Genomic DNA, 20,273 nt, shown 5'->3' with positions numbered 1-20,273 from the left:
TGCAGCAGCGTTAGGTGGGGATTTCGGTGCCTGAGTTGAATCAGTATCGGCCTGGACGTTATCTTTGGTCGGGGCTCCGGTTGGCGGAGTTGACCAAGCTTGTTTGCTGTCAGTGTTGCTTTCTGGCGATTTCTCTTCAGAATGTCCCTCGGTTGGAGGCGTCTTTTCGTTGGATGCAGGCTCGGAGCTTGCGGCTTCTGGAGCCGCTTCTTCCGCAGGGTCCTCCGGCACAGGCGTCGGATTTGGACTTGGAGGTCTGTAAAATTGACCCATCGGAGGAGGGTCCAGTCCGGTTGATCCAGCCCTTGTTCTCGACGAGCTGTGCCCATGAGACGACCGTCTTGCTTCCGTAGAGGCAGATGGCTTGCTCGACCCTGGCGGCGGAGGTGGATTACTCATCCCTGGAGGTGCTGGCTTCATGAGGGCGCGTCTAGGTCCCATCAGCGTGAGCGACTGTGAGTACTCCGGATGGCACTTACGAGTAAATGTTGACCATGAGCGAGTTGAGAGTTCCCAACTGCTTCTCAAGATCGACGTCCGCTGCCTTGATCTTGGCCTCCCACTCATTCTTGTATCTATACGAGCTATAGAAGTTGTGGAAACCCTCCCACACCGTCCCTTCCAGGCCATCATCGCTCAGGTCCTGGAGAAGCTTGGTCATCTTGTCCAGGGCCACCTTGGCATTCTTGATGGCCGACTCGATCTGTTGCCTAAGAGCATCGGCACTGTCACCTTCTAGCAGATCGGGACGTGCAGTAATAGTATTCTGGATCTGGTCGATGGTGTCCTTGGCTGCAGTCACTTTGCTAGAGAGACCGCGCATCTCATCTGGGGCTTTTTGGATGTTCATGAACCAGTCGGCCCACTCTTTGGCCGTGTCGGCGTGCTCATTCAAGGATTTGACGCCAATATACGTTGCGAGCGCTTTTGGGAGATGTTGAAGAAACTCATTTGACTTGCTCTTGTGCTGGTCTGGAGCCGGTTTCTCAGCGGGTTTCTCGCTGGACTTCTCAGAGGCCTTCTCAGCAGGCTTCCCAGTAGGCTTCTCGGCAGATGTGGCCGCAGGTTTGGGAGCTGGTCTGTCCGGAAGCCTGATGGGCGGCCTTTCATGGAGCCCCTGATGCTTGGCCGACCTTTCGGGAGCAGCTTGAGTTTTGGCTGGCCTTTCAGGAGCGGCCTGTGGTTTGGCCGGGCCAGGAGGGGGATGTCTCCTTTCCCGATCGGTGGAGGGGCCGGTGTCATGATGGCGGCGCAGCGGCGATCTATCTCTTGATCTGGGCCTCCCGCGCAGCATCTCTGAAGCGAGATGAGGTGCTGGTCTATAGCCCGGAGGAGGCGACGGCCTCGGTGCCCGAGGAGGATATCTTGGGGAGCGCGGCGCATCATACGACGGTCGTCGTTGGGCATCTGGTCTATAACTATCCGTTGGATATGACCTCATCGGGGGACGTGCGCTCGTCGGCACCCTCGGAGACGGTGGCCATGGCGATGGTGGTGCTTCGTGCCCAAGAGCTGGAGGTCTTGGGCGTTCTTGTCTGGGAGGTCGATCGGTGCGATAACGGGGAGGACTCAGTGATGGCCGACGAGAGACAGGCCTGCTGTCCTCGTCGGCGGACATATCAGAGTCTCTGTTCATGCGACGTCGAAGAACGCGATCCGTTGGTCTGGGCGGAGGTGGTCGGGCGCGAGGCGACACGGACCGCCAACGGGTTTCCTTTCTCTTGGGACGGCCATAGTAGGAATCTCTCGGGCTCGAAGTTGGGGGATATCGGGGTCGACGACTGGCCTCATGGGACCTGGATCTTCGAGACGAGCTTCCTCCCAGCGTGGGAGGTCTCAACGACCCCCCGCCTGGAGGTTGTCCATGGGAGGAAGAAGGTCGAGACTTGGACGAGCCAAAGAGCGTGGCCGGTTTGCGCGAGCTCGACGATAAGACGGGACCTTTTGATCTCGTTGATCGCCTCAGCGAAGAGAATCTGCCGGGCATTCTTGGAAGGGTGCCCTTCCCGTATCTGTATCGGGCAAGATAATAGGCGATATATACCTACCTAAATCCAAGAGGCTCGAGACGTCAAACCAGGGGCCTTTAAAGAACAAACCGGCGTCGGGACGGAATGACGACATTGCAGCCTTATGAGGCATAACGCGATGCACAACAAATCCGGGGGCATGGTGATCCTGGGCTCCATCACGAGAGCGCTGCTGCTGCTTGGGCAGGGACACGTTGTTTGCAGCGCGTCGGGTGTGACGTGTCTGCCTGATCCACCAGAGATAGGCAGTCTTGGGGCGGGTCGGGACGATAGAACCAAGGACCGCGCATGTACAATTATATCATGCCTTGGGGGCTGAGCTGAGCTGCTGAGCTGAGCAGGAGGATGTGGTCGCTGCTGTGCGAGGCATCAGCATCAGCATCAGGCGTTTGTCGCTGTTGCGGGGTATCCTTGCGAGTCGCATGATCTGGACAGGCCTCACAGATGATCAGCTTGGTGGTTGCTGTTGGATCGTGTCACATGACGCGGATGAGATAAAGAATATCTCTGTGGTCTGCACATGCCTCAAAAAGTTGATGTGATATGAAGTGATTGCAACACCTTGCGCACACACAATGTGATAACACGCACAGCGTCCGAGGTGACACTAGTTCAAGTCAGCTGCCCTTTTTCCAGTTGGTGTGAGGCTTGTCTCAGGTGCCTGAGCCGGCGCTTGATAGTTCATGATATTTTTGCGCTTGACACTGGGTCTGACCTGGGCTGAGCACGTGGAAACCTATCGCCGGGACGTTGGGTCTCTCGTCTGGCACAGTTAATGCCCTGACTACTGCTAACTACTGCAGAGATGCTCCGGATCCAACTCTCCAATTCCCATCATCGTACCAGATCTACTCCGTCCAAAACCGTGTCCTGCAGTAGAAGCACCCTTCCCATTGCCCGGCGTCCGTTCTATTCCTCATATGGGCGGCTAACTGACAGTCGGTGAGCTGCGGGGCTCGCCATTGGCCCCGCGGCGCAGGTAGCGCAGGGATATGGAGGCTTCCAGACCGCCCCATCGTGCAAACTCCTCCCATTGAGCCATTTTTAATCCGACCTTTGTTCCTCTTTAAATTCTCGCATGCAGCAAAAAATCCTCGCCGACTTTTTCGTCACCCCCTCTCCCCGTGTGCTGTCTGTGACCGCCGGCTCACTCACTCACCATAACCACGTGAGCCCGGGCATGTTGTGGAGCAATGTCCGAAGACTACTGGGACCCGGCCGCCTTGCTGCGCATCGGCCGCGGACGCGGGCCCGGCCGTGAGGGCTACTCGTGCCTCGCCCTGTCCTCGGCCTGTGACACTGCCCATCGCGAGAGGCGCCCTAAGATCCTCCGTCTGCTTAACCAGCTGTCCCGCTCACGCCCAGAGGCTACCTCCAGTGTCATCCTCGACCAGCTCGCCGGCCTCTGCCTCTGCACCGAACATGAGGAGGACGCCCCAGATGTCGTCGCCGACTGGGAGTCCATCATAGACCTAGCCAACCAACACCACCGGCACCTACTACGCTTTGATCTGGCTGATAAGCGCGCCGAGATTGAGGCTCTACGCTCAAAGCTCGACTGGGTTAACCGCTTCCTGACATGGAAGAATAAAGACTTGGCCGACCAGCTCGCCCAGCAAGGGTGGTCATCCCAAGTCGATGAGCACAAGGGCATCAAGGAGATTTCCGAGCTGAGGCGATCCAACAAGTCGCTGCAGGTCAAGGGCCAGCAGTTCCTATCAGCCCAGGATAAACTCGACCAGGAAAACGCCACCCTCAAGGAGGAGCTCGACCAGACGAGGGAGGAGGCAAACTCACTACGGGAGGAGCTCGAGGCGCTGAAGCAAGAGCTCGAGGAGGAGAGGGCAGGCGGCATGGCGCTGCAGAAGAGGGCTGCCGGCCTGGAGGAGCTGGTGCAGAGCCTGCGGGACGAGATATCAAGCTGCTGGCTGCACAGCTTCCTGGCCTGGCTGCGGCGGCTGCAGGCGCTCTCGCTGGGCATGTTTTCGGTGTTTACGTACAAGGATTGACGAGAACCACGGCGCTATTGTTTGAAATGAATCAGGACAGAATGACTTGAATGGGCCATTAGATACCTATAATAACAAGAATACCCAGTACTGTTGCTCACGAGTAGTACTCATCTGATCTTGTCCTTTCCTGCGACCCTGGCTATATAATAAGAACACCGACAACTTGCCTTGCCAAACTGGGTCCCTCTATTCGTCATAATAGTTTGCAGTCGCTCTGCGGTCCGCCACCCGTGGTTTAAAGAAGTTCCTTACAAGCTTCGAGCGAGAAATGTGAGCTGGCTGCCTAACCAAATAAGAGAGGTATGTATCCAGATGTTTCAGGCGGCCTTCGGAGATGGACATGGTGACATTTCCGACAGGACCAGGCATGTATGGGAGAGTCTGCCCCAAGCTGTCCGCCTTTTGAAGAAGCTTTGTGTCCAGGAGGCTGACATGGAGGTCGTAGAAGTCCTGGTATTCTCTCCTCAACCGCCAGAATTCCTCGTTTTTGAAACGAGCTTTCACTATGAACTCGAATGTGTTGGTTTTCTCGTCCGTCACCACCTCGCGGATACCCACCGCGAGTACATGTGGTCCTAAAGATGGGTCTGGCACATCAGAATCATCGGTTTCTTCTACATCCCCGTCATCGAGAACGACTAAACCTTCTATCGCAATTGGCAAGGCTGTCAGAGCGAGCTGCTGAAGATGAGACCCGAGATGACGGCAAAACTCTTCGGCGTTGTATGCTTTGCCCTCTGGCGGATCCCAAGAGAAACAGAGAGGGCACGAGGAAGGCCCAAAATTCCTCAGTGGCCGCTCGCAGGTTTTTAGTATCAAGGGCCACTGAGAGTTAGTGAAAGATCCTGGATGGACCGAGTCGAAGTGATCACGAAGGCTGGACGCAGAAGTGAATTTACTGCTGTGGCACTTTGCACAGCGCCACTGTTTCCTATGAGACTCGATTTCATGGTTGAACCACTCATGTCTGCTGGAGAAGGAGCCCGAAGAGCAGCCTTCCAAGGTGCAGATGTAGGGCTGAAGATCGGTAAAGACGTGTCTCCTATTATCATTAGCCGCCGCATGTCAACAGGGGCAAAAGGAAACAAACCTCCACTCGCGCTCAGATGAGACTGTTTGTATAGTCCGACAGAAGGGACAGTCGAAGGTACTGAAATACTTAAGTTGAATGCCGTGAAATTCCAGTCGGGTTAGGTCTGGTACGCGGAGATCGCCATTCTCGTCGGCCCCGAACGCCGTTGCAAAGGATTTGGCTTCGGTGATGATGCTGGGCTCGAGAAGCTTGGCTGCATGCTGCTCTATATTTATAGAGCCTTCTTCATATGTAGTGGCAATCGTGGATGGTGCTCTTCGGGATCTAGCTTTGCTGTCCTCCGCCAAATCTTGACTTTGCTCTGTCAATCGCTGGTGGTGTAGCTGGCGATAGCAAATGAATGCCCTTCGCTTAGCTATGGCCATCCCAAGACGTTCAGCTAGCCATTCCGCCTCTTTTACTTTGGGGAACTTGTCTTCGACATGCCGAATATCCATGGACGGGTCTACTCCCAGGGCTCCTGTCTCTGTGGACTGACGCCCCCGAGGGCGACTGCGACGGATCAGCATAGAAAGCCGGAACAACCGATCCACTGAAGCCTGGATACTGGCCAAAAGCTCATCAAGTTCGGTTGTTACCGGTTCATCAACTGGAGAATGGGTGTTGGGCAGAAGGGGATCAAATTGAAACGCTCTCGGGGATGGGTCGGCTGCAGAAGCGTTCATAAACGGCTCGAACGATTGATTGTCGCGGTTTGGAAGTTCACCAGCGGCTATAGCCTTTGCTAGAGAGATTTTGTAAGTGAAAAAAAGAACAGAAAACGCAACAAACCTACCCCGTTCCGCTGATTCCTTGATGTCCACTAAGGCCTTTGTCACACTCTTGCGCATCTGCATCCCGTCGCGTAGACGGTAGTCCAGAGAGCTCGTAGATTTTGGGTCTCTAAGTGCCCCTATATTGTTGGCCCAGACAGAGAAACGCCCCTGTGAATGATTGATGATAGAGAGATGATGTTGCATGTCGATCGGGCTCTCCATTTGACGTGAGAGACTTTCGAAACGCTGTCGGCACTGGCTCGCCAAGTGATATATCGCAGATTTCTCATCGCCTGGATTACTTCGAGCTGTAGGATAGTGGCCATCAGGTGTCGACGTCATGGTGGCTGGAAAACGTTATTGAGGTAGATGGTTGAAAGATTCAGGCATCACTTGAGCCTGTGACGATTCTCAGACTTTTGTCCCTCATTTCTTTTTGCACATTTTGATGGTGGTAAATCACACAAGCTGACTGGCCACGACAAATGATTGGGCCTCCTGGTGAGGGGTATCATCCATGGATGTCTTTTTTCGTCGCAAGGCTCTGGCCTGAATCAGATTGGTTTTCAGCTCTTCGCACTCTTTCAGCTGACCTGGACTTCTCCCATCGCCTTCAACGCAGTCTTTAAGGCTGACCGCAGCTTCAATCGTCTCATAAGAGACATGTCAGGGTTTGAGATCGCTGGCATCGTCCTTGGCGGCTTCCCAATTCTCATAGAGGCCGCTAAGCCGCTCTCCCGGTACTTCCAAGGCGCTGAACGATGGTGGCACTTTAAGAGGGGCTTCATGACCCTCATCTCAACGATAGAGGATGAATCAGTCGCCTATTCTCAAAACTTGGAACTCCTATTGACACCAGTCGATATCGAACCCGAGGCAAAAGCAAGCCTACAGGAGGACTCCAGGTCGAAGCTATGGTATGATCCAGAGATCCAAGCAAAGCTCAGGAATCGCATCAAGATCCAGTACATGCCATGGTTTCTGAGACAGCTACTGGAAATGAGAGAGACTCTGGATGAGCTACGGGGCATGTTGCCCATTAATAAGAATGGAGAGGTAAGGGCAATCCTCCGCTTCCAGTCCTACCCAGTCGTCCGATGCACATTGAATTTGAAACTAACCTTGGTTATTATAGGCAGACTTTCCGAGCACCAACACAGTTGACTATGAGCTTTTCAGACTCAAACAAAGCTTCTCTACCAGGAGACAACACCTCCTTGGCAGAATGGTGCGGATCAATGAGAGCCTGTACAAGTTCTTGGCCAAAGACTCCCATATAAACGCCGAGGCCGCAAGGTCCGCAACTTCTTGGAACTCAACGACTCCGAGCAACGCCGGACGGCGGAGAGCCATGACACTCCTGCGACTTCAATCCGACGCCAAAAAACTCTCCTCTGCGCTCTTGAGTGGGTGGAACTGCCGCTGTTCTCACCAATGCGGCGTTGGGCATGACTGGAAGTCGCAGAAGATGGTCTGAGGGGGTCGAACCTGAACTTGCTGCTCGAGAGAGAAACCTTTATGAAGCATATAAGAGTTCAAGTTGTGACTGAAGAGGCTCTAGAATCTACTGTGTCGACCTCAAGCCAAAGCATCACGATTCTGAATCAAATGGCGGATTTGAGGATGCAGGCACACCAGGAGCTCGCACCCTCCGCGTTCGAGAAAAGCGCCCGACGACCAGGGCTTGCCTCCTCCATCATTACCACAACTTCGACACTGGTCAGACCGGCAGTGCCTGGCGATTTGAAATTCTGGCGAAGACGAGAACAGAAGAAGCTATCAAAAACCGACAACCCTCAAGTGGCCCAACTTTCGGTCCTGACCACAAGGTAAGAGACGATCCCTTTGACAAGAATCCGCGTGGAAATGACCAACGCTGATATCACCGTCTGAAACAGTTCATCTACATCAACAAAAAAGTCAGTCCGATTTGCTCATGCCTCCTCGAACGCTTCGCTGGCCTCGTCGACCTCGTCGGCTTCGTCGGCTTCGTCGGCTTCGTCGAGCAACTCACAGAACTGTATACGCGATACGTGCTCGTTTGTCAAAAGTAACCCCACATGGACGGTCAGCCAGCACCTCAAGACTGAGAACGATACTGTTATCTTTTCCCTTGACCCCTGCGAACAGCCAAGCTCTACAGGGCCAGATGTGAAAGATCTAGAGGCCTTTTACGGAAGCACCCCACGACTACCAGACCGCCTCCAGATTGGGCTTGACCTCATCCTGACTATTCTTGGGCTCGGAACGTCATGTTGGATTCCTAGAGGTTGGGATCGTCGCGAAGTTTTTGTATTAAACGGCCCCAACACGTCAACCAAGCCCTTTCTACGACACGAGTCTCTATCGTTCACCCTTGGAGAGACTCTAGATAATACTAGAGTCCACACAGAAGCTAGCCTATTTTCTTTCGGGGTGGTCCTGTTAGAACTCATCTACCAAGAGACGCTGGAACAGCAGCCGTTTTGGAACACATATTGCAAGAACGGGCAGCCAAACGACTGGACCCATCAATGTGCTGCCATGGAATGGCAGTCCAAGGTCGAGGCAGGTTATGGAAATGACCTGTCTGAGCCGATTAGACTCTGTGTAGAGGGAAAGTTCTCGAGGGAAGCCAATCTGGACGACTCGGGCTTTCTACAGGAGGTGATTGATACCGTGGTAAACCCCCTCGAACGGTTTCTGTCTACATGGAAGAGGGGCTAGATGTGAGTGTATCAAATGAAGATGATTTCTATAGACTGTTGCAATGTGCTTTCTCTTCTTCCACCGTGGACAATCCAAGTATGATAACAACTATTGGAGACATTCACACTCTACGCTTACTCGTGGTACCTTGCAACGCCATCTTGCCTTGCCCAGAACCAACATGGGTTAAGCGAGTGCGAGATCCTGATCGATCAAGGGACTAGGGTCCACATTAACCCCTGTCACCTGTCAGCTTTGTTGAGACGGCTACAGTCTGTCCTCCTCCCCCTCTGGGAAACATACCGCGCTGAGCTTATGGTTGGACAGAGCCTAAAGGGGATATTTAACTATGAGGCCCGCGGCGTTCTTAAATGGTAGCTGCTTTGCCATATTTGTGGTGCAAACGGTCAACCTTTACCTCATTAGACAGGCCCTTGTCGAAGGACCAGAGGCTGCCAAGACGTGCAGGCAACCCCAATCTCACTTCCTAATCTCCGTCGGCGATTATCTCACGTCGGCGAAGTGAACGATGACGAGTATAAAACCGCTTACTCCCTTCAACCTTGTTGAAGCTTATTTATACCTTATTCACTTCCAAGGCCCTTACACATCGTTCATCTTGGTCTAAGTCATCATGTCGGAAATCCAACGAGTACAACTCTCGCCTTCGGTGTTCCTATACAACCCGGATCCAAAGTCAAACACCAAACCTGGTCCACAGCTTATCATCTTCGCGGCGTGGGCTTTTGCACAAGATAATCACATTTCCAAATATGTCGCCAAACACCAGGAGCTGTTCCCTGGTTCGACCATCCTTGTTCTCAAGTCTTTCCTTCGCCACATGTTTTTCCACCCGGAAGCGCGAAGGGAACTCATCCCAGCCGTCGAGGTGATTCGCAACGTGTTGGGGACAGAGACAACTCCAGATGGAAACAAAGAGCCATCCCTATTTATCCACACCTTTTCAAACACTGGTCTGAGCACAACCTACAATCTCTCAGATGTATACGCTGCAACTGCTTCACCGGATGACAAGGACCAAGGACGACTTCCACTACATGCCACTGTGCTCGACTCAACACCTGGTCGGTACGAGTACCACGCTATTGTCTCAGCCGTCATGTTCGGTGTCCCCCGAGGCCGTTGGCTCCAACGCCTTGTCTCTCTCCCGCTAGCGCATCTGCTTAGTTCGGTGATGTGGATATGGATGCGTGTTTTCGGCGGTCGGGACTGGGTTCCCATATGGGGGGATCGAGCCAACGATCCTTCACGTACAGTTGAGACATGTCGGTCATATGTGTATAGTCGTGCCGATCCTCTTGTTCCGCACTTTGTCGTTGAAGCCCATGGAAAGGACGCCCGAGATAAGGGCTACTCGGTCTTGCATCAGGTTGATTTTGGTGACAGTGCCCATGTGGCCCACGCACGAACTGACCCGGAACGATACTGGAAGATTGTGAAAGAGACATGGGAGGCATGAGCGGAATATTTCGGATACTGGCTCTTTGAATACTGGCTACGAGACAACATTTTAGCACAGCATGACATACAAATTCTGCTCTTTCGACACATGAATCCAAGTCCAGTCCTGTCTCCCCATAGTCAACGCCTCTTCCTGACGCTTCCACACCTCATGCATACAAGAGATGATCGTCCTAAACCTCGTGAAGCCAGTCTTGTCAAAAGACTTTTGAAGCCAACCAGAAAGATATTCTCTCTGAGAGCTACCCATTGCTTCACAGCCAGCCAGAAACGCAGGCCACGGGGAACCTGGACCGTCAATGCCTTCTTTCTCACAGGCAGCGTCAAACTCCTGCAAAGCTCGGATAATGTTATCGACGTGTTGTTGAAGGATACCAGGATTTACTTCTCGAATTCGGCGGTAGAAGAAGATGATGAGAGCATAGTTCAGAGCCCTCACGAGATGGGCTCGGGGTGTACTCTCAGAGGCGAGGCTTGAACTGTCAACCTGTGATGGGGTGCTATGCGTAAACGTCCATACCAAATTCTCAAGATGCTTTTTGTGGCTTTCTAGGGATTCCAAAGAATCACTATCAAGCTTCTCCCTGGAATGAGAAATCCTGCCCATAAAGTTGGCAAGCCGGGTTGTCTGTGAGACAAGACTCAGCCAGGTTTCCGATACCCCATACAGAAATCGAAGCGTCGAGTCTGATTTCCCTGGACTGCCCTCAGGGGGGATGTAATCTAATGGTGATTCATCCTCCCTGGAGTAGATGGTTTCCACATCTGTGTCGTGCTGGAACGGCTCGAGTCCCAGAAAGTCATCAAGCCGTGTGTTGTGACAATGTTGACGATTATCAGCATAAGGAACCTGGGAGAAAACGCCTGGCGACTCTTCCCAGGAAGTCGTACTTTTCGTAAAGATGTTGCTAACCGGATCGGAGTTATCCATGCTTCGAAGCACATATGTACTGTCACCCACAATCTTACACCAGGTGTACGTGTGGTGAAGATAACTGGTCTTTCGAGAGATCTTCTTCTTGGCTAGGCCACAAGTCCTAACGAGCCTCTCCGAGCCAAGCAGGTAACATTTTGCATCCCTTTGTCTATCGAACAGAATCTGCTCCCGTGTCAGCACAAACGGAATGTGCAGCAAGTCTATGAGCCAACCCACAGCAAATGAGACAATGGAGGATATCGAGAGCAGAAGATCCTTGTATTTTGCCGCCTTTGGTGAGACCTCGTGCTGCAGCGAGTACCGCAGGGTCACTTGGGCCTCTTTTTCCAGGCGTTCAGAAAGCTGTTGCCAGTGCTCTGCATCTGCTTTCTCCTTTCCGTTCGCCAAGTGCATCGAAGATAGAGCCAGTACTGCGTACAAATGAGAGAGTGAGGCATGGGAGATAGGCCGGGTTGCAATAAATGTCAGTCTTGCCAGCGTTGTTACGGCTGCGTCGATATGAATATCCATAGACGACTTTTGGGCGAGAGGAAGCGACCATATGTGGGTTATCATGCAATCACTGTAATGCTTGAGCAGCATCTGAGCGTCATCAACGGTAATTAACTCTGCAAATGCAAGCCTCGGTGTCTTGGGCTTCAGGGGAGCGGGAGAAGCAATACCCAGATTTGACAGATGCAAGCCCTCCCAACATGTGTCGTTGTTGAAAATAGGAATCGCGGTTGAATCTTGAAGAGAGTTTAGAGCTTCAATATCCATCGTAGACTCGGCAGGAAGCCAAGATGGGCTCGTGTCCAGGTCAAACAGATCTGTCCAGTCAAGGAGATTATCTGTGTTGAGCAAGGGGTCGATTGATAACGGGAGCTGGCGTTTGGGATCGGCTGCGTTGTCCGGAGTATTAGGCTGTTTCGGTTGAACTTGTGGATTGTGATTTGCCGTGATATCGGAAAGGAGAGTTGAAGTCGCTGTGCTGTTTCCAACGCTGAATACACCAAAGGGACCTATTGTGACTGCTTCATCGGGCGTGCCAGAATCTTTGGACCTCGTGTCTAGACTTGATAGAGACTCATCAATAGTCTTGTTCGAAAGAGTCAACCTCAACTCCGTGCTCATGGAAACCTGAGATCGTTCTGGCGCCTTTTGTTAACGGGACAGCAGAAAGAAGACCAAGAATTTGCCCACCAGGATAAAAAGGTCTCCTCGGCATCCTCATCGACACCTTTCTGCCCTCGGAAGACTCTCCCGAAGCCGTAACCCATTGAAGACCAGAGTCATCAAAGCCATCGCAAGTAACCCCGATGGCTTTGCAAGTGAGGCATTGAGGTCTGACCTGATCACACTTGACGTGCCTTTTCCGACATGTAGCACATCCACCGTAGGAATAAGATCCCCGGGGTTTCTTGAATGGTCTCGCATGCATGGTTGTAGAGCCGATTCACGGAATGTGCAGCTGGTAACAAGAGGCAGTGAGTCTGTCGGCGAGACTAGCTTGTTCCCGAATAGGATGGTCATTCCGGCCGGTTACTTGATGTGGGAGTCGGCAGCTTACATAATAGCCATGGCAGAAACCAGAATCTCATGATGGAAGCAACCGTTTAGATAATTTGCATGGTTTTTGAGTCGTGAAGAAGTTCTTCAATAGTCCGGAAATGAACGTCTTTGAAGAACTTCTCACGTTGCCTCAGGGCTTCTTCACGAGGCACAGCAGTCCCCCCAAACCCTGACCACTCGTCGATGGTTGCCGTGTACCATCTTGCATCCTCGACTCCCTGTGTGAGATCTTTTTCAAGCATCTCTTTGGTGACGTAGGCTCGCTAATTTGTTTGTCAGTATGTTGGCTGGTATGGATCTCGAACTACTTACCGTCAGCTCAACACCCCAGAAGCGCTCAACCTTGTTGATGGCTTGGTTCCATGTCCCAAGCTCCCCAAAGACATATGTATGATCGTCCCAGTCATCAAAAGAGACTAGTTTTACAACTGCCTTTGAAACATCCCTCGCAGCTGTCCAACCAACAGGCTCGTCTCCAGTACCAACGACGCGAACAGTCTTCTCCTGCAGGTCTATCGGCCAACCTTCGGGAAATGGACGCATATAACTCCTCGATCCATCGGGAATTTGGACAAAGTAGTCAGCCAGCCAACCTTGGTTGACTAGCGTCCACTTGACGTCGGACTGTGCTGCCAGTGTCTTCCGAAAAGCCTGTCTTGCGCGCTGAATCCCACGAGGCAAGGTTGGGAAATCTCTCAGGTTTCCCAAGAACTCGCTTGGGATGAAACGCTTGCATGATTTGGACTCTTTACAGGCAGCAAGTAGCGTCTCATGCAGCGAGGTAAAAGCCGTAGGGTCGTCGGTGTGCAAGGTCGAAACTAGAACAGTCGCGTTGACGCGATCGAGGATTGACACGACCGTATCTGTCGAATACTCGTCCAGCTTATTCAAGGGAACGTTGAGGTTCCTGAAGAACTCTGGATCGGATCGAGAAATAATAATGACATCGTGCGTCTTATCTTGGACGAACTCCTCGGCGAGGTATTGGGCAATGTTGCCCGAGCCAGCAACCACGACAACCTGTTTTTCAGCCATCTTGGGAAAGTTATGGGGTAGAATTAAGCAAGTAGAGATATCCAACAGTCGACTTCAAGGTTGATAGATGGTAAAGATGTCTTTGAATTCCCAAGATGCATGGAAAGGGCATTATCGGGTACTGATCCGGGCTGCGGGGACTCGGCTCACTACCCGAGCTTCACACCATTCCAAGCCGCTGTCGGGAAAATGTGCCGGAGCCTGGATTGACCCATGCCAGCTTTACTTTACCACAATGGATCATTGCTGAGGAAGTCGAGATATTTCTAGCAGTCAAGAGTGTATTTATTCAAGAGCCTAACAATGCAATGCTATCTAGCTCCATCCTTAGCCTCTATATCTGCTACTGTGAGCCGTTCCCTAATAAATGTCTACTGAAAGTCTAAAAAGAAGCTCTCTCGCATTCCAACTGAGCCCGTGACGTAAGCCCCGGTGAAGTTGATTCATCACGAAGCCTAGACATCATGAGCTAGAGAAACCTCGATGACAATCTAAACCTGTCGCTTCGTCTTGCCACACTTGGCAAGACACTCCTCAACCTTAAAGGTGATAGTCTTGGGGATAGCATCCCGAACCTTGTCAATATCCTCGCCAGCAATGCTCTGACCAAAAGTGTTGGCAATAGTCTCGTTCTTGAGAGCAAACAGGTTGTTGGCAATCAAGCTAGCACCCATGTCCTCAGAGGAGAAGGTGGTGACGACAACCGCAGGCTCGCAGTCGGGGTTCATCTGGGTGTGGAAGGAGCCCTGGTAAAAGACGGTCATCATCTTGGGACCGAGCTCGTTGCGGATGACGCGCTGGTTGCCTTCGGTGTCGGTGACGCCGGACTCGGGGACCATCTCGGTGTAGATGCGACCGGAGATGACGGCCTGGAGTTCGGAGGCTCGGGGATGGATGTGGACGACAGCCATGGAGCAAGCTATCAAGAATGATCAGCGATATTCTCAAGATGGAGTAGTTGAGGAGTCATACGCTCAAACTCGCCGACGGTGAAAGTCTGGCCAGTGCCAACAAGGGCAGGGAAGGTCACAGCGTTGGCGACACCAGCAGCCAGACCGTCCTGCTTGTTGAAGTCAAAGACAAAGTCCTTGTCATCGGGGAGAAGCTTGAATCGGTCGATTTCACTAATATATATCAGCCCTGCTCCAAATATTCATCATGAAAGCCTCAAAAACTCACGTATCAGCCAGTCGCAGCTTCTGCGTAATGGTAAGCTCGGGAGTAGCGCGCTCCTCGACGTTGTGAGGGGCGGCGGCCACAAGAGCGGGCCAGGCCAGAATAGCGCTGATGATGGACTTGGAAAGCATCTTGAGGGATGGAAGAAAGTTGAAGGCTGAAAAGTGTTGGGCTTGTGGGGGAAGTGGTGGTGAGTGAGTGTTGAGAGTGCTGATTGTGTTAATGAAGCTGCTCCTAACGGTGGCATCAACAGCCTTTATACTTCAAGATTTACTACTCTACAATGAAGATCAACACTCGCAAACAGTCCTTGAATACCAATGACACCTTGGAGTGGTTCCCGCCTAGCCAAGCCCCCGCGATACGCCGGCCGGGGTACTCAGCCTCGGTCAGCCCTACGCGGCCCTCGAGTGGCATACACTCCTGAACAGAGTTGCATACGCCGGAGATTATCGCTGTGGATCTGCGGTAGGGAAGAAGCTTCTCGGTGAGGCTTGGGCTTACGAAACACATCATGGGTTGTGGGGAGACCTTGATTCGCTGGAGGGAATTCCAAATCATCAACCAGGGAGCATGGTTGTTTTCACTCTGTGAGCCCAATTCGCGTCTGGGCCGAATCTACCCTATTCTTCGCTGCCTGCCAATGTCGTAGGTATTTTGTGCCAGCTTCTAGATGAGGTCACTATGGCATCAGGAGTTCAACCTCCGGCATTCATATTAGGGTCAGATTCAACGGTCGAATAGCCTAGTACTAAGAGAACGGCCCCAAGATTGCATCTAAATTCCCCGCGATGTTATTGTTCGAGAAGTCTTCTACCCAGGGCCTCACATAAAGGTGTGTGAACCTGCGTATGGCTTCACGGCCCGAGCCGATCTTTTTCGGCGTATTCTCATCCGCCCAAAAAGAAGCTTGATTTTTACCAACAGCAAGTCCCCATAGTAATCGGCTTGGCATAAGCACTTGAATGCGACGTCGGGGTGGAGAAGGGAGCGTATATAAGCCCCTGGCGTATTCTTTGGTTTTGGGCGTATTGGCGTGTTCTGGCGTATTCAGCTCGGACCGTCGCTCAACTCCATCAACTCCGGATGTGAGAGCATCTCGGAGTCAGAGATGGATCATGAGAGATGGATCATGAGAGTCGTAATGGAGAATTTGGGATTGACGGCTGGAATGCAACTCTGCGACTTATTGCGGATGTCTGGATAGCATCATCTGCGTATGGGAAATGGAATGCTGAGCATGGCAGAGTTGAATAGAAATGTTATAAAAATCGGCCTTGTCTCAAATCAAGCAGACAGTCTCTCATCACCAACAGCATCTTCGAAGCCAAATCATCATGGTCCTTCCAAGCCTCAAAAAAGCCGCCCTCTTGGCAGCTATTGCTGCCTCCAGCGTCATCGCAGAGAATCATTTCCCCGACTCGACAACCTGCGACGAGAAATGCCAGAACACGACTTTCAACGCTGCCCAATGGATTTCAGAGCAACAGTCTGACCCAACCTTTGAATTCTACAAGGCTCCCTCCAAGTTCTCAGCCGATCTTGGCCCTGGTGTTGTTCTTGAAGCCGAGGAGGTCACGGATCTGACCAACTATCTCGTCCCCAGCGGTTTGACCATGTCCAGGGTCATCTACACCACCGAAGATATCAATGGAAAAATCGTTCCGGCTTCTGCCTATGTTCTGTGGCCTTACAGCCCCTACTCTGCAAAACCCAACTCGAAGAAGCAGTCCATGCCCATGGTAGCCTGGGCGCACGGCACCACAGGCACCTTCAAGCCATGCGCTCCAAGCAGCTACAGGGCACTTCAATATCACTTTCAGGCTCCATTTGCTTTGGCACTCCAAGGAATTGCTGTTGTAGCTCCGGACTATGCTGGACTGGGCGTCTCTGAGCTGCCCAATGGAGACACTATCCCCCATCCTTGGGTAGCTGCCCCGGCTCACGCCAATGATCTTGCCAATGCTGTTACGGCAGCTCGATCAGCATTTTCTGACTTGCTTGACCCTAAGGGACCCTTTGTTGCAATGGGACACTCTCAGGGTGGTGGTGCAGCTGTATGTGACCCTAATCCTGGACATCTCTAAACCACAGACACTGACTCGTACTAATATAGTGGGCATTCGCTGAACGACAAGCCAAGAAGCCCCTGAAGGGCTACCAAGGCACAGTTGCCATCGCCCCCGTAACCAGGATTATCGACGACCTCGCCTACTTTGACGACAACGGGATCGTAGCGGCCGTCACCTTCGGCCAAACTGCCTTGATCGACTCTGTCAGCAAGATTTACCCCGAGTACAACTACACTGGGCTGACCCCCAAGTCCTACGATCGCTGGCACAACGTCCTGGCCAAGGTTGACGGCTGCTTTCCTCTCCTTCCTCTGGTCTTTGGTGATCTTAAGCCAGAGGAGGTGGCTCAGCCAAAATGGTACGAGGACGATATCCCTAAGAAATGGGCCAAGAAAGTCGAAGCCGGACGCAAACAATTCGCAGGACCTCTTCTTGTCCTGAATGGAGCCAACGATAGCGTTGTCCGCCAAGAAGGCGTCAAAGCAGCCGTCGATGATACCTGCAATCTGATCCAAAAGTCGAGACTCAAGGATAGCATCGAGCACGTCACGTACAACGCCATGGACCACTTCCCGGTTATTCAGGCTAGTCAGATGAAGTGGATGGGATGGGTCAAGGATAGGCTTTCTGGGAAGGCGGTTGAGAAGAAGGGTTGCACTTCAGAGATTGTTCCAGGCTTGAGGACGGAATCTACTGTTCAGACGTCGACCCCAAACTTCTTCCTGTCCTTTTTCGGTCAGGATGATGTCTGGAAGTACGGCCTATAATGCCTACTTTGACCATATTATAGGCTGCCAAGGCACCTTCTCTTGACTTTCATACTCCTCTGCCGAGCTTTGTAGTACTTTTACATTCTATTGATATAAATTTACAACCACCCTTTTACATAGGTAGCCGTCTTATCTCATAATCGTGCATCCTCCGGACTCCCCATGGCCACGAGGAAGCTATCAATATCCAAAGAATTAGCAAGCTCAAGCAACTGCCCAGGACTCAAACCAAAATTCATGGGTGACTCCTCCAAAAACTCAGTTCCTGATGCGCCTTCAGGAGGAGGCATAGATATGTCTGCTCCATCTTGCGTCGTGTCCAGGGAGTTTCCACCGACAGCAAACGACATGGTCATCCAGCCTTCCTTCATCCGCAGGTGCTCCAGGGTACCCTCCAACTGTCTCAACTCTGACCCAATGTGCAAGGCTACGTTGTTTCCCCGTGAACTTATCTCGTCAAGGACTGCGTAGGCTTTTTGGACCCAGTGATTGTAATCTGTTACCAACGATGCATCAATGGTAGCCGCCATGATGATGGCAATGGTCGAGGTAAAGGCTGCGTCGAGGTCAAACGGTAGGAAATTCTCTACGGAATGGTGAGATTCGAGTATGATCCCCAGCTGCAGAGCCACTTACCTAGCAATCCTTGTCCCAATAGCACCGATAATATCTTGATTATCCGATAGGAAGATTCCAGACAGATTTGAACAAGGCGTCTGACACTCTCAGACTTTAACCGGTCCAGCAATGAGGCATCCGCCTGGCCGAGCCTCGACTGTAGGAAAGTGTACAGCAATGGTCTTGTGGTGAGGACGATACACTAAGTAGTAATGCTCATTAGCACATCCATGATGTCGTGAAGCAAGGCACGGCCTCGCTCACCTGATGATATTGAAGATGGAGATGAGCCGAGATGCGTGAGATCCCAGACGCGTTCTCATTCGTTCTAATCGCAAACGAGTTGTTAAGTCGATCAGCAATCTCAGAAAAGCTCCTCAGAACAGATCTCGTCGCATCCAGATATCGACTGTCAAGCTGCCCTTCAGTTCCGTAAACACCTCCAACATGTCAGCGAAAGACACAGTTCAATGGGCTGGTAAACGTACTCAAGTGGATCTTGGATAGAATTTTCGAGATTTTGATCTGTATCTCCAGGGTGGTTGTTCTCTGTTTATTCCGCGGACAAACAGGGTATGGTGTGCTTATGTACTCCTCTGCAACTAGCAATGGCACTCCAAGAAGAGATGCCATATTCCGCTCTAAGATGTAGAGGGTAGACCAGACCAGCCTACACCGTTGGACGTATTTCTCGTCGAGATATTGGCTCTTCATCTCGGTATGTATTCCGGTCTGCAGCGCCATGCTGATAGCCTGGCTAATCTTGAAGATGTCAGCACAGCGCCTCAATGGGTGTTTAGACATGACTTACAACATTGTGTGCAGCTGGTCGACAAAAGATACACTGCAGGTACAATGCCGTAGAGCAAAGAACCTGTATCTTTTCGATTGGACAGCAATCCAAGAGAACAAGGTCCGGCATCATCTTCATCGCTTGAACAAAAAGCTCAGATCCGGGTGGACTCGCAGATTTGCTAATCTGCACCACAAACGCCTTTCCAAATGCCAAAAGAATCAGATAATGGACATACCACAGCGGCGACATTGGCTCGTTCTCGTCAGAGTTTCCGTGAAACTGCTCAAACTGCCTCATAAACGTGTTCTCGTCGTACAACTGGAACAGTGTACCGCAGCGAAACTGCACCGAGTTGATGAGGTAGAGAGCGAATTCCCGGGCCGGGAGAGTCGAAAAGTCGAATTCTTCCTGGGAACAATTCTCCTTGAGACCATCCCAACCCAGGTCGTAGACGTGGCCATCAAAGAGGAGGTTATCTATAGGGAGAGGCTCTCCGGTGAGTGTCTCGTGCGCCATGGTCAACACTCGTCTACCAAAGGCCCAGTTGGACGAAGTGCCCATGAACACTGCACACACTCTGTCAGTAAAGTTTCATATCAAGGAGTCAAGACACCCACGCATGTGGCCATGTCGAGCTGGAGCCCAGTTTGCGGTGCGCAATGCAAGAGGATTCGTGAGGGGTGCTTCTGATACATCGGCGGCTTTGCTGGACTCTGCTGTGGTTCTGGAGGTTATTGTCCTGTCAAAGTGCATTAGAAATTCTGCCTGCAGAAGTGTCTTCACAGTTTGCTGACTCTTTTGTGCTTTCGCCTGCTGTGCCTGGTCAGCAATCAACCATGCTCTAGCTGGTACAGGCACAGACGACTTACAAGCTTCTAACCTCTCCACTTGTATAGTATTCTCATCTGGAGAGGTCGATTGACTCAGTTGTTTCTCATACGCAGCTAGCTTTGCTTGGAGGCCACTTAAGTATCTACACTATGTCAACACCACCCGAGTCAAGACAGTTGCTTACAAGCCTACCTCCGCGAGATGAGAATCTTCTCCGACTCCCCCTCGAACTGACACGGAAGACCCCTCCTCCTACAAGGATCGCAGGGGTCAGAGCCAGAGCACTTGATCTTTTGATCTCGACATCGTTTGCAGCTTGAGGGAAATAGCTGTCAGCGCATATTAGTTGGCACATGGCATCTCGTCTCACGCTTTGCTGGCCCGCTTCCTGTCTCTTTGCCACCCAGATTCGCTTCTAGTCGACATG

General features: G+C 51.9%; 6 protein-coding genes across 6 annotated transcripts; 3 read left to right on the top strand and 3 right to left on the bottom strand.

Annotated features, from left to right (window-relative positions):
- Positions 1 to 3,223: 3,223 nt before the first annotated feature.
- Positions 3,224 to 4,039, top strand: LRP88_07296 (uncharacterized protein; the record flags this gene model as incomplete). Its single annotated transcript, XM_083243827.1, has 1 exon — positions 3,224 to 4,039. The coding sequence occupies one exon, from the start codon at positions 3,224 to 3,226 to the stop codon at positions 4,037 to 4,039; it is 816 nt and encodes a 271-aa protein (XP_083101051.1).
- Positions 4,040 to 9,212: 5,173 nt separating this feature from the next.
- LRP88_07295 (uncharacterized protein) lies at positions 9,213 to 10,058 on the top strand (the record flags this gene model as incomplete). The annotated part of the gene is made up of 1 exon (XM_083243826.1): positions 9,213 to 10,058. One exon carries the CDS (start codon positions 9,213 to 9,215, stop codon positions 10,056 to 10,058), a length of 846 nt encoding a protein of 281 aa, XP_083101050.1.
- A 2,534-nt stretch (positions 10,059 to 12,592) lies between these two features.
- Positions 12,593 to 13,583, bottom strand: LRP88_07294 (uncharacterized protein; the record flags this gene model as incomplete). Its single annotated transcript, XM_083243825.1, has 2 exons — positions 12,593 to 12,811; positions 12,861 to 13,583. The coding sequence occupies 2 exons, from the start codon at positions 13,581 to 13,583 to the stop codon at positions 12,593 to 12,595; spliced, it is 942 nt and encodes a 313-aa protein (XP_083101049.1).
- A 491-nt stretch (positions 13,584 to 14,074) lies between these two features.
- LRP88_07293 (germin family protein) lies at positions 14,075 to 14,890 on the bottom strand (the record flags this gene model as incomplete). Its single annotated transcript, XM_083243824.1, has 3 exons — positions 14,075 to 14,502; positions 14,556 to 14,707; positions 14,763 to 14,890. The coding sequence occupies 3 exons, from the start codon at positions 14,888 to 14,890 to the stop codon at positions 14,075 to 14,077; spliced, it is 708 nt and encodes a 235-aa protein (XP_083101048.1).
- A 1,206-nt stretch (positions 14,891 to 16,096) lies between these two features.
- On the top strand, positions 16,097 to 17,598 carry LRP88_07292 (Alpha/Beta hydrolase protein; the record flags this gene model as incomplete). The annotated part of the gene is made up of 2 exons (XM_083243823.1): positions 16,097 to 16,816; positions 16,876 to 17,598. 2 exons carry the CDS (start codon positions 16,097 to 16,099, stop codon positions 17,596 to 17,598), a joined length of 1,443 nt encoding a protein of 480 aa, XP_083101047.1.
- Positions 17,599 to 17,735: 137 nt separating this feature from the next.
- On the bottom strand, positions 17,736 to 19,675 carry LRP88_07291 (uncharacterized protein; the record flags this gene model as incomplete). Its single annotated transcript, XM_083243822.1, has 3 exons — positions 17,736 to 18,185; positions 19,205 to 19,581; positions 19,633 to 19,675. The coding sequence occupies 3 exons, from the start codon at positions 19,673 to 19,675 to the stop codon at positions 17,736 to 17,738; spliced, it is 870 nt and encodes a 289-aa protein (XP_083101046.1).
- Between the last annotated feature and the right edge of the window lie 598 nt (positions 19,676 to 20,273).

The sequence above is a fragment of the Fusarium phalaenopsidis genome (assembly GCF_050370095.1).
Source record: "Fusarium phalaenopsidis strain FUZ10S chromosome Unknown contig_32298, whole genome shotgun sequence".
NCBI lineage: Eukaryota > Fungi > Ascomycota > Sordariomycetes > Hypocreales > Nectriaceae > Fusarium > Fusarium phalaenopsidis.
This window is presented reverse-complemented; position numbering and strand designations above follow the sequence as displayed.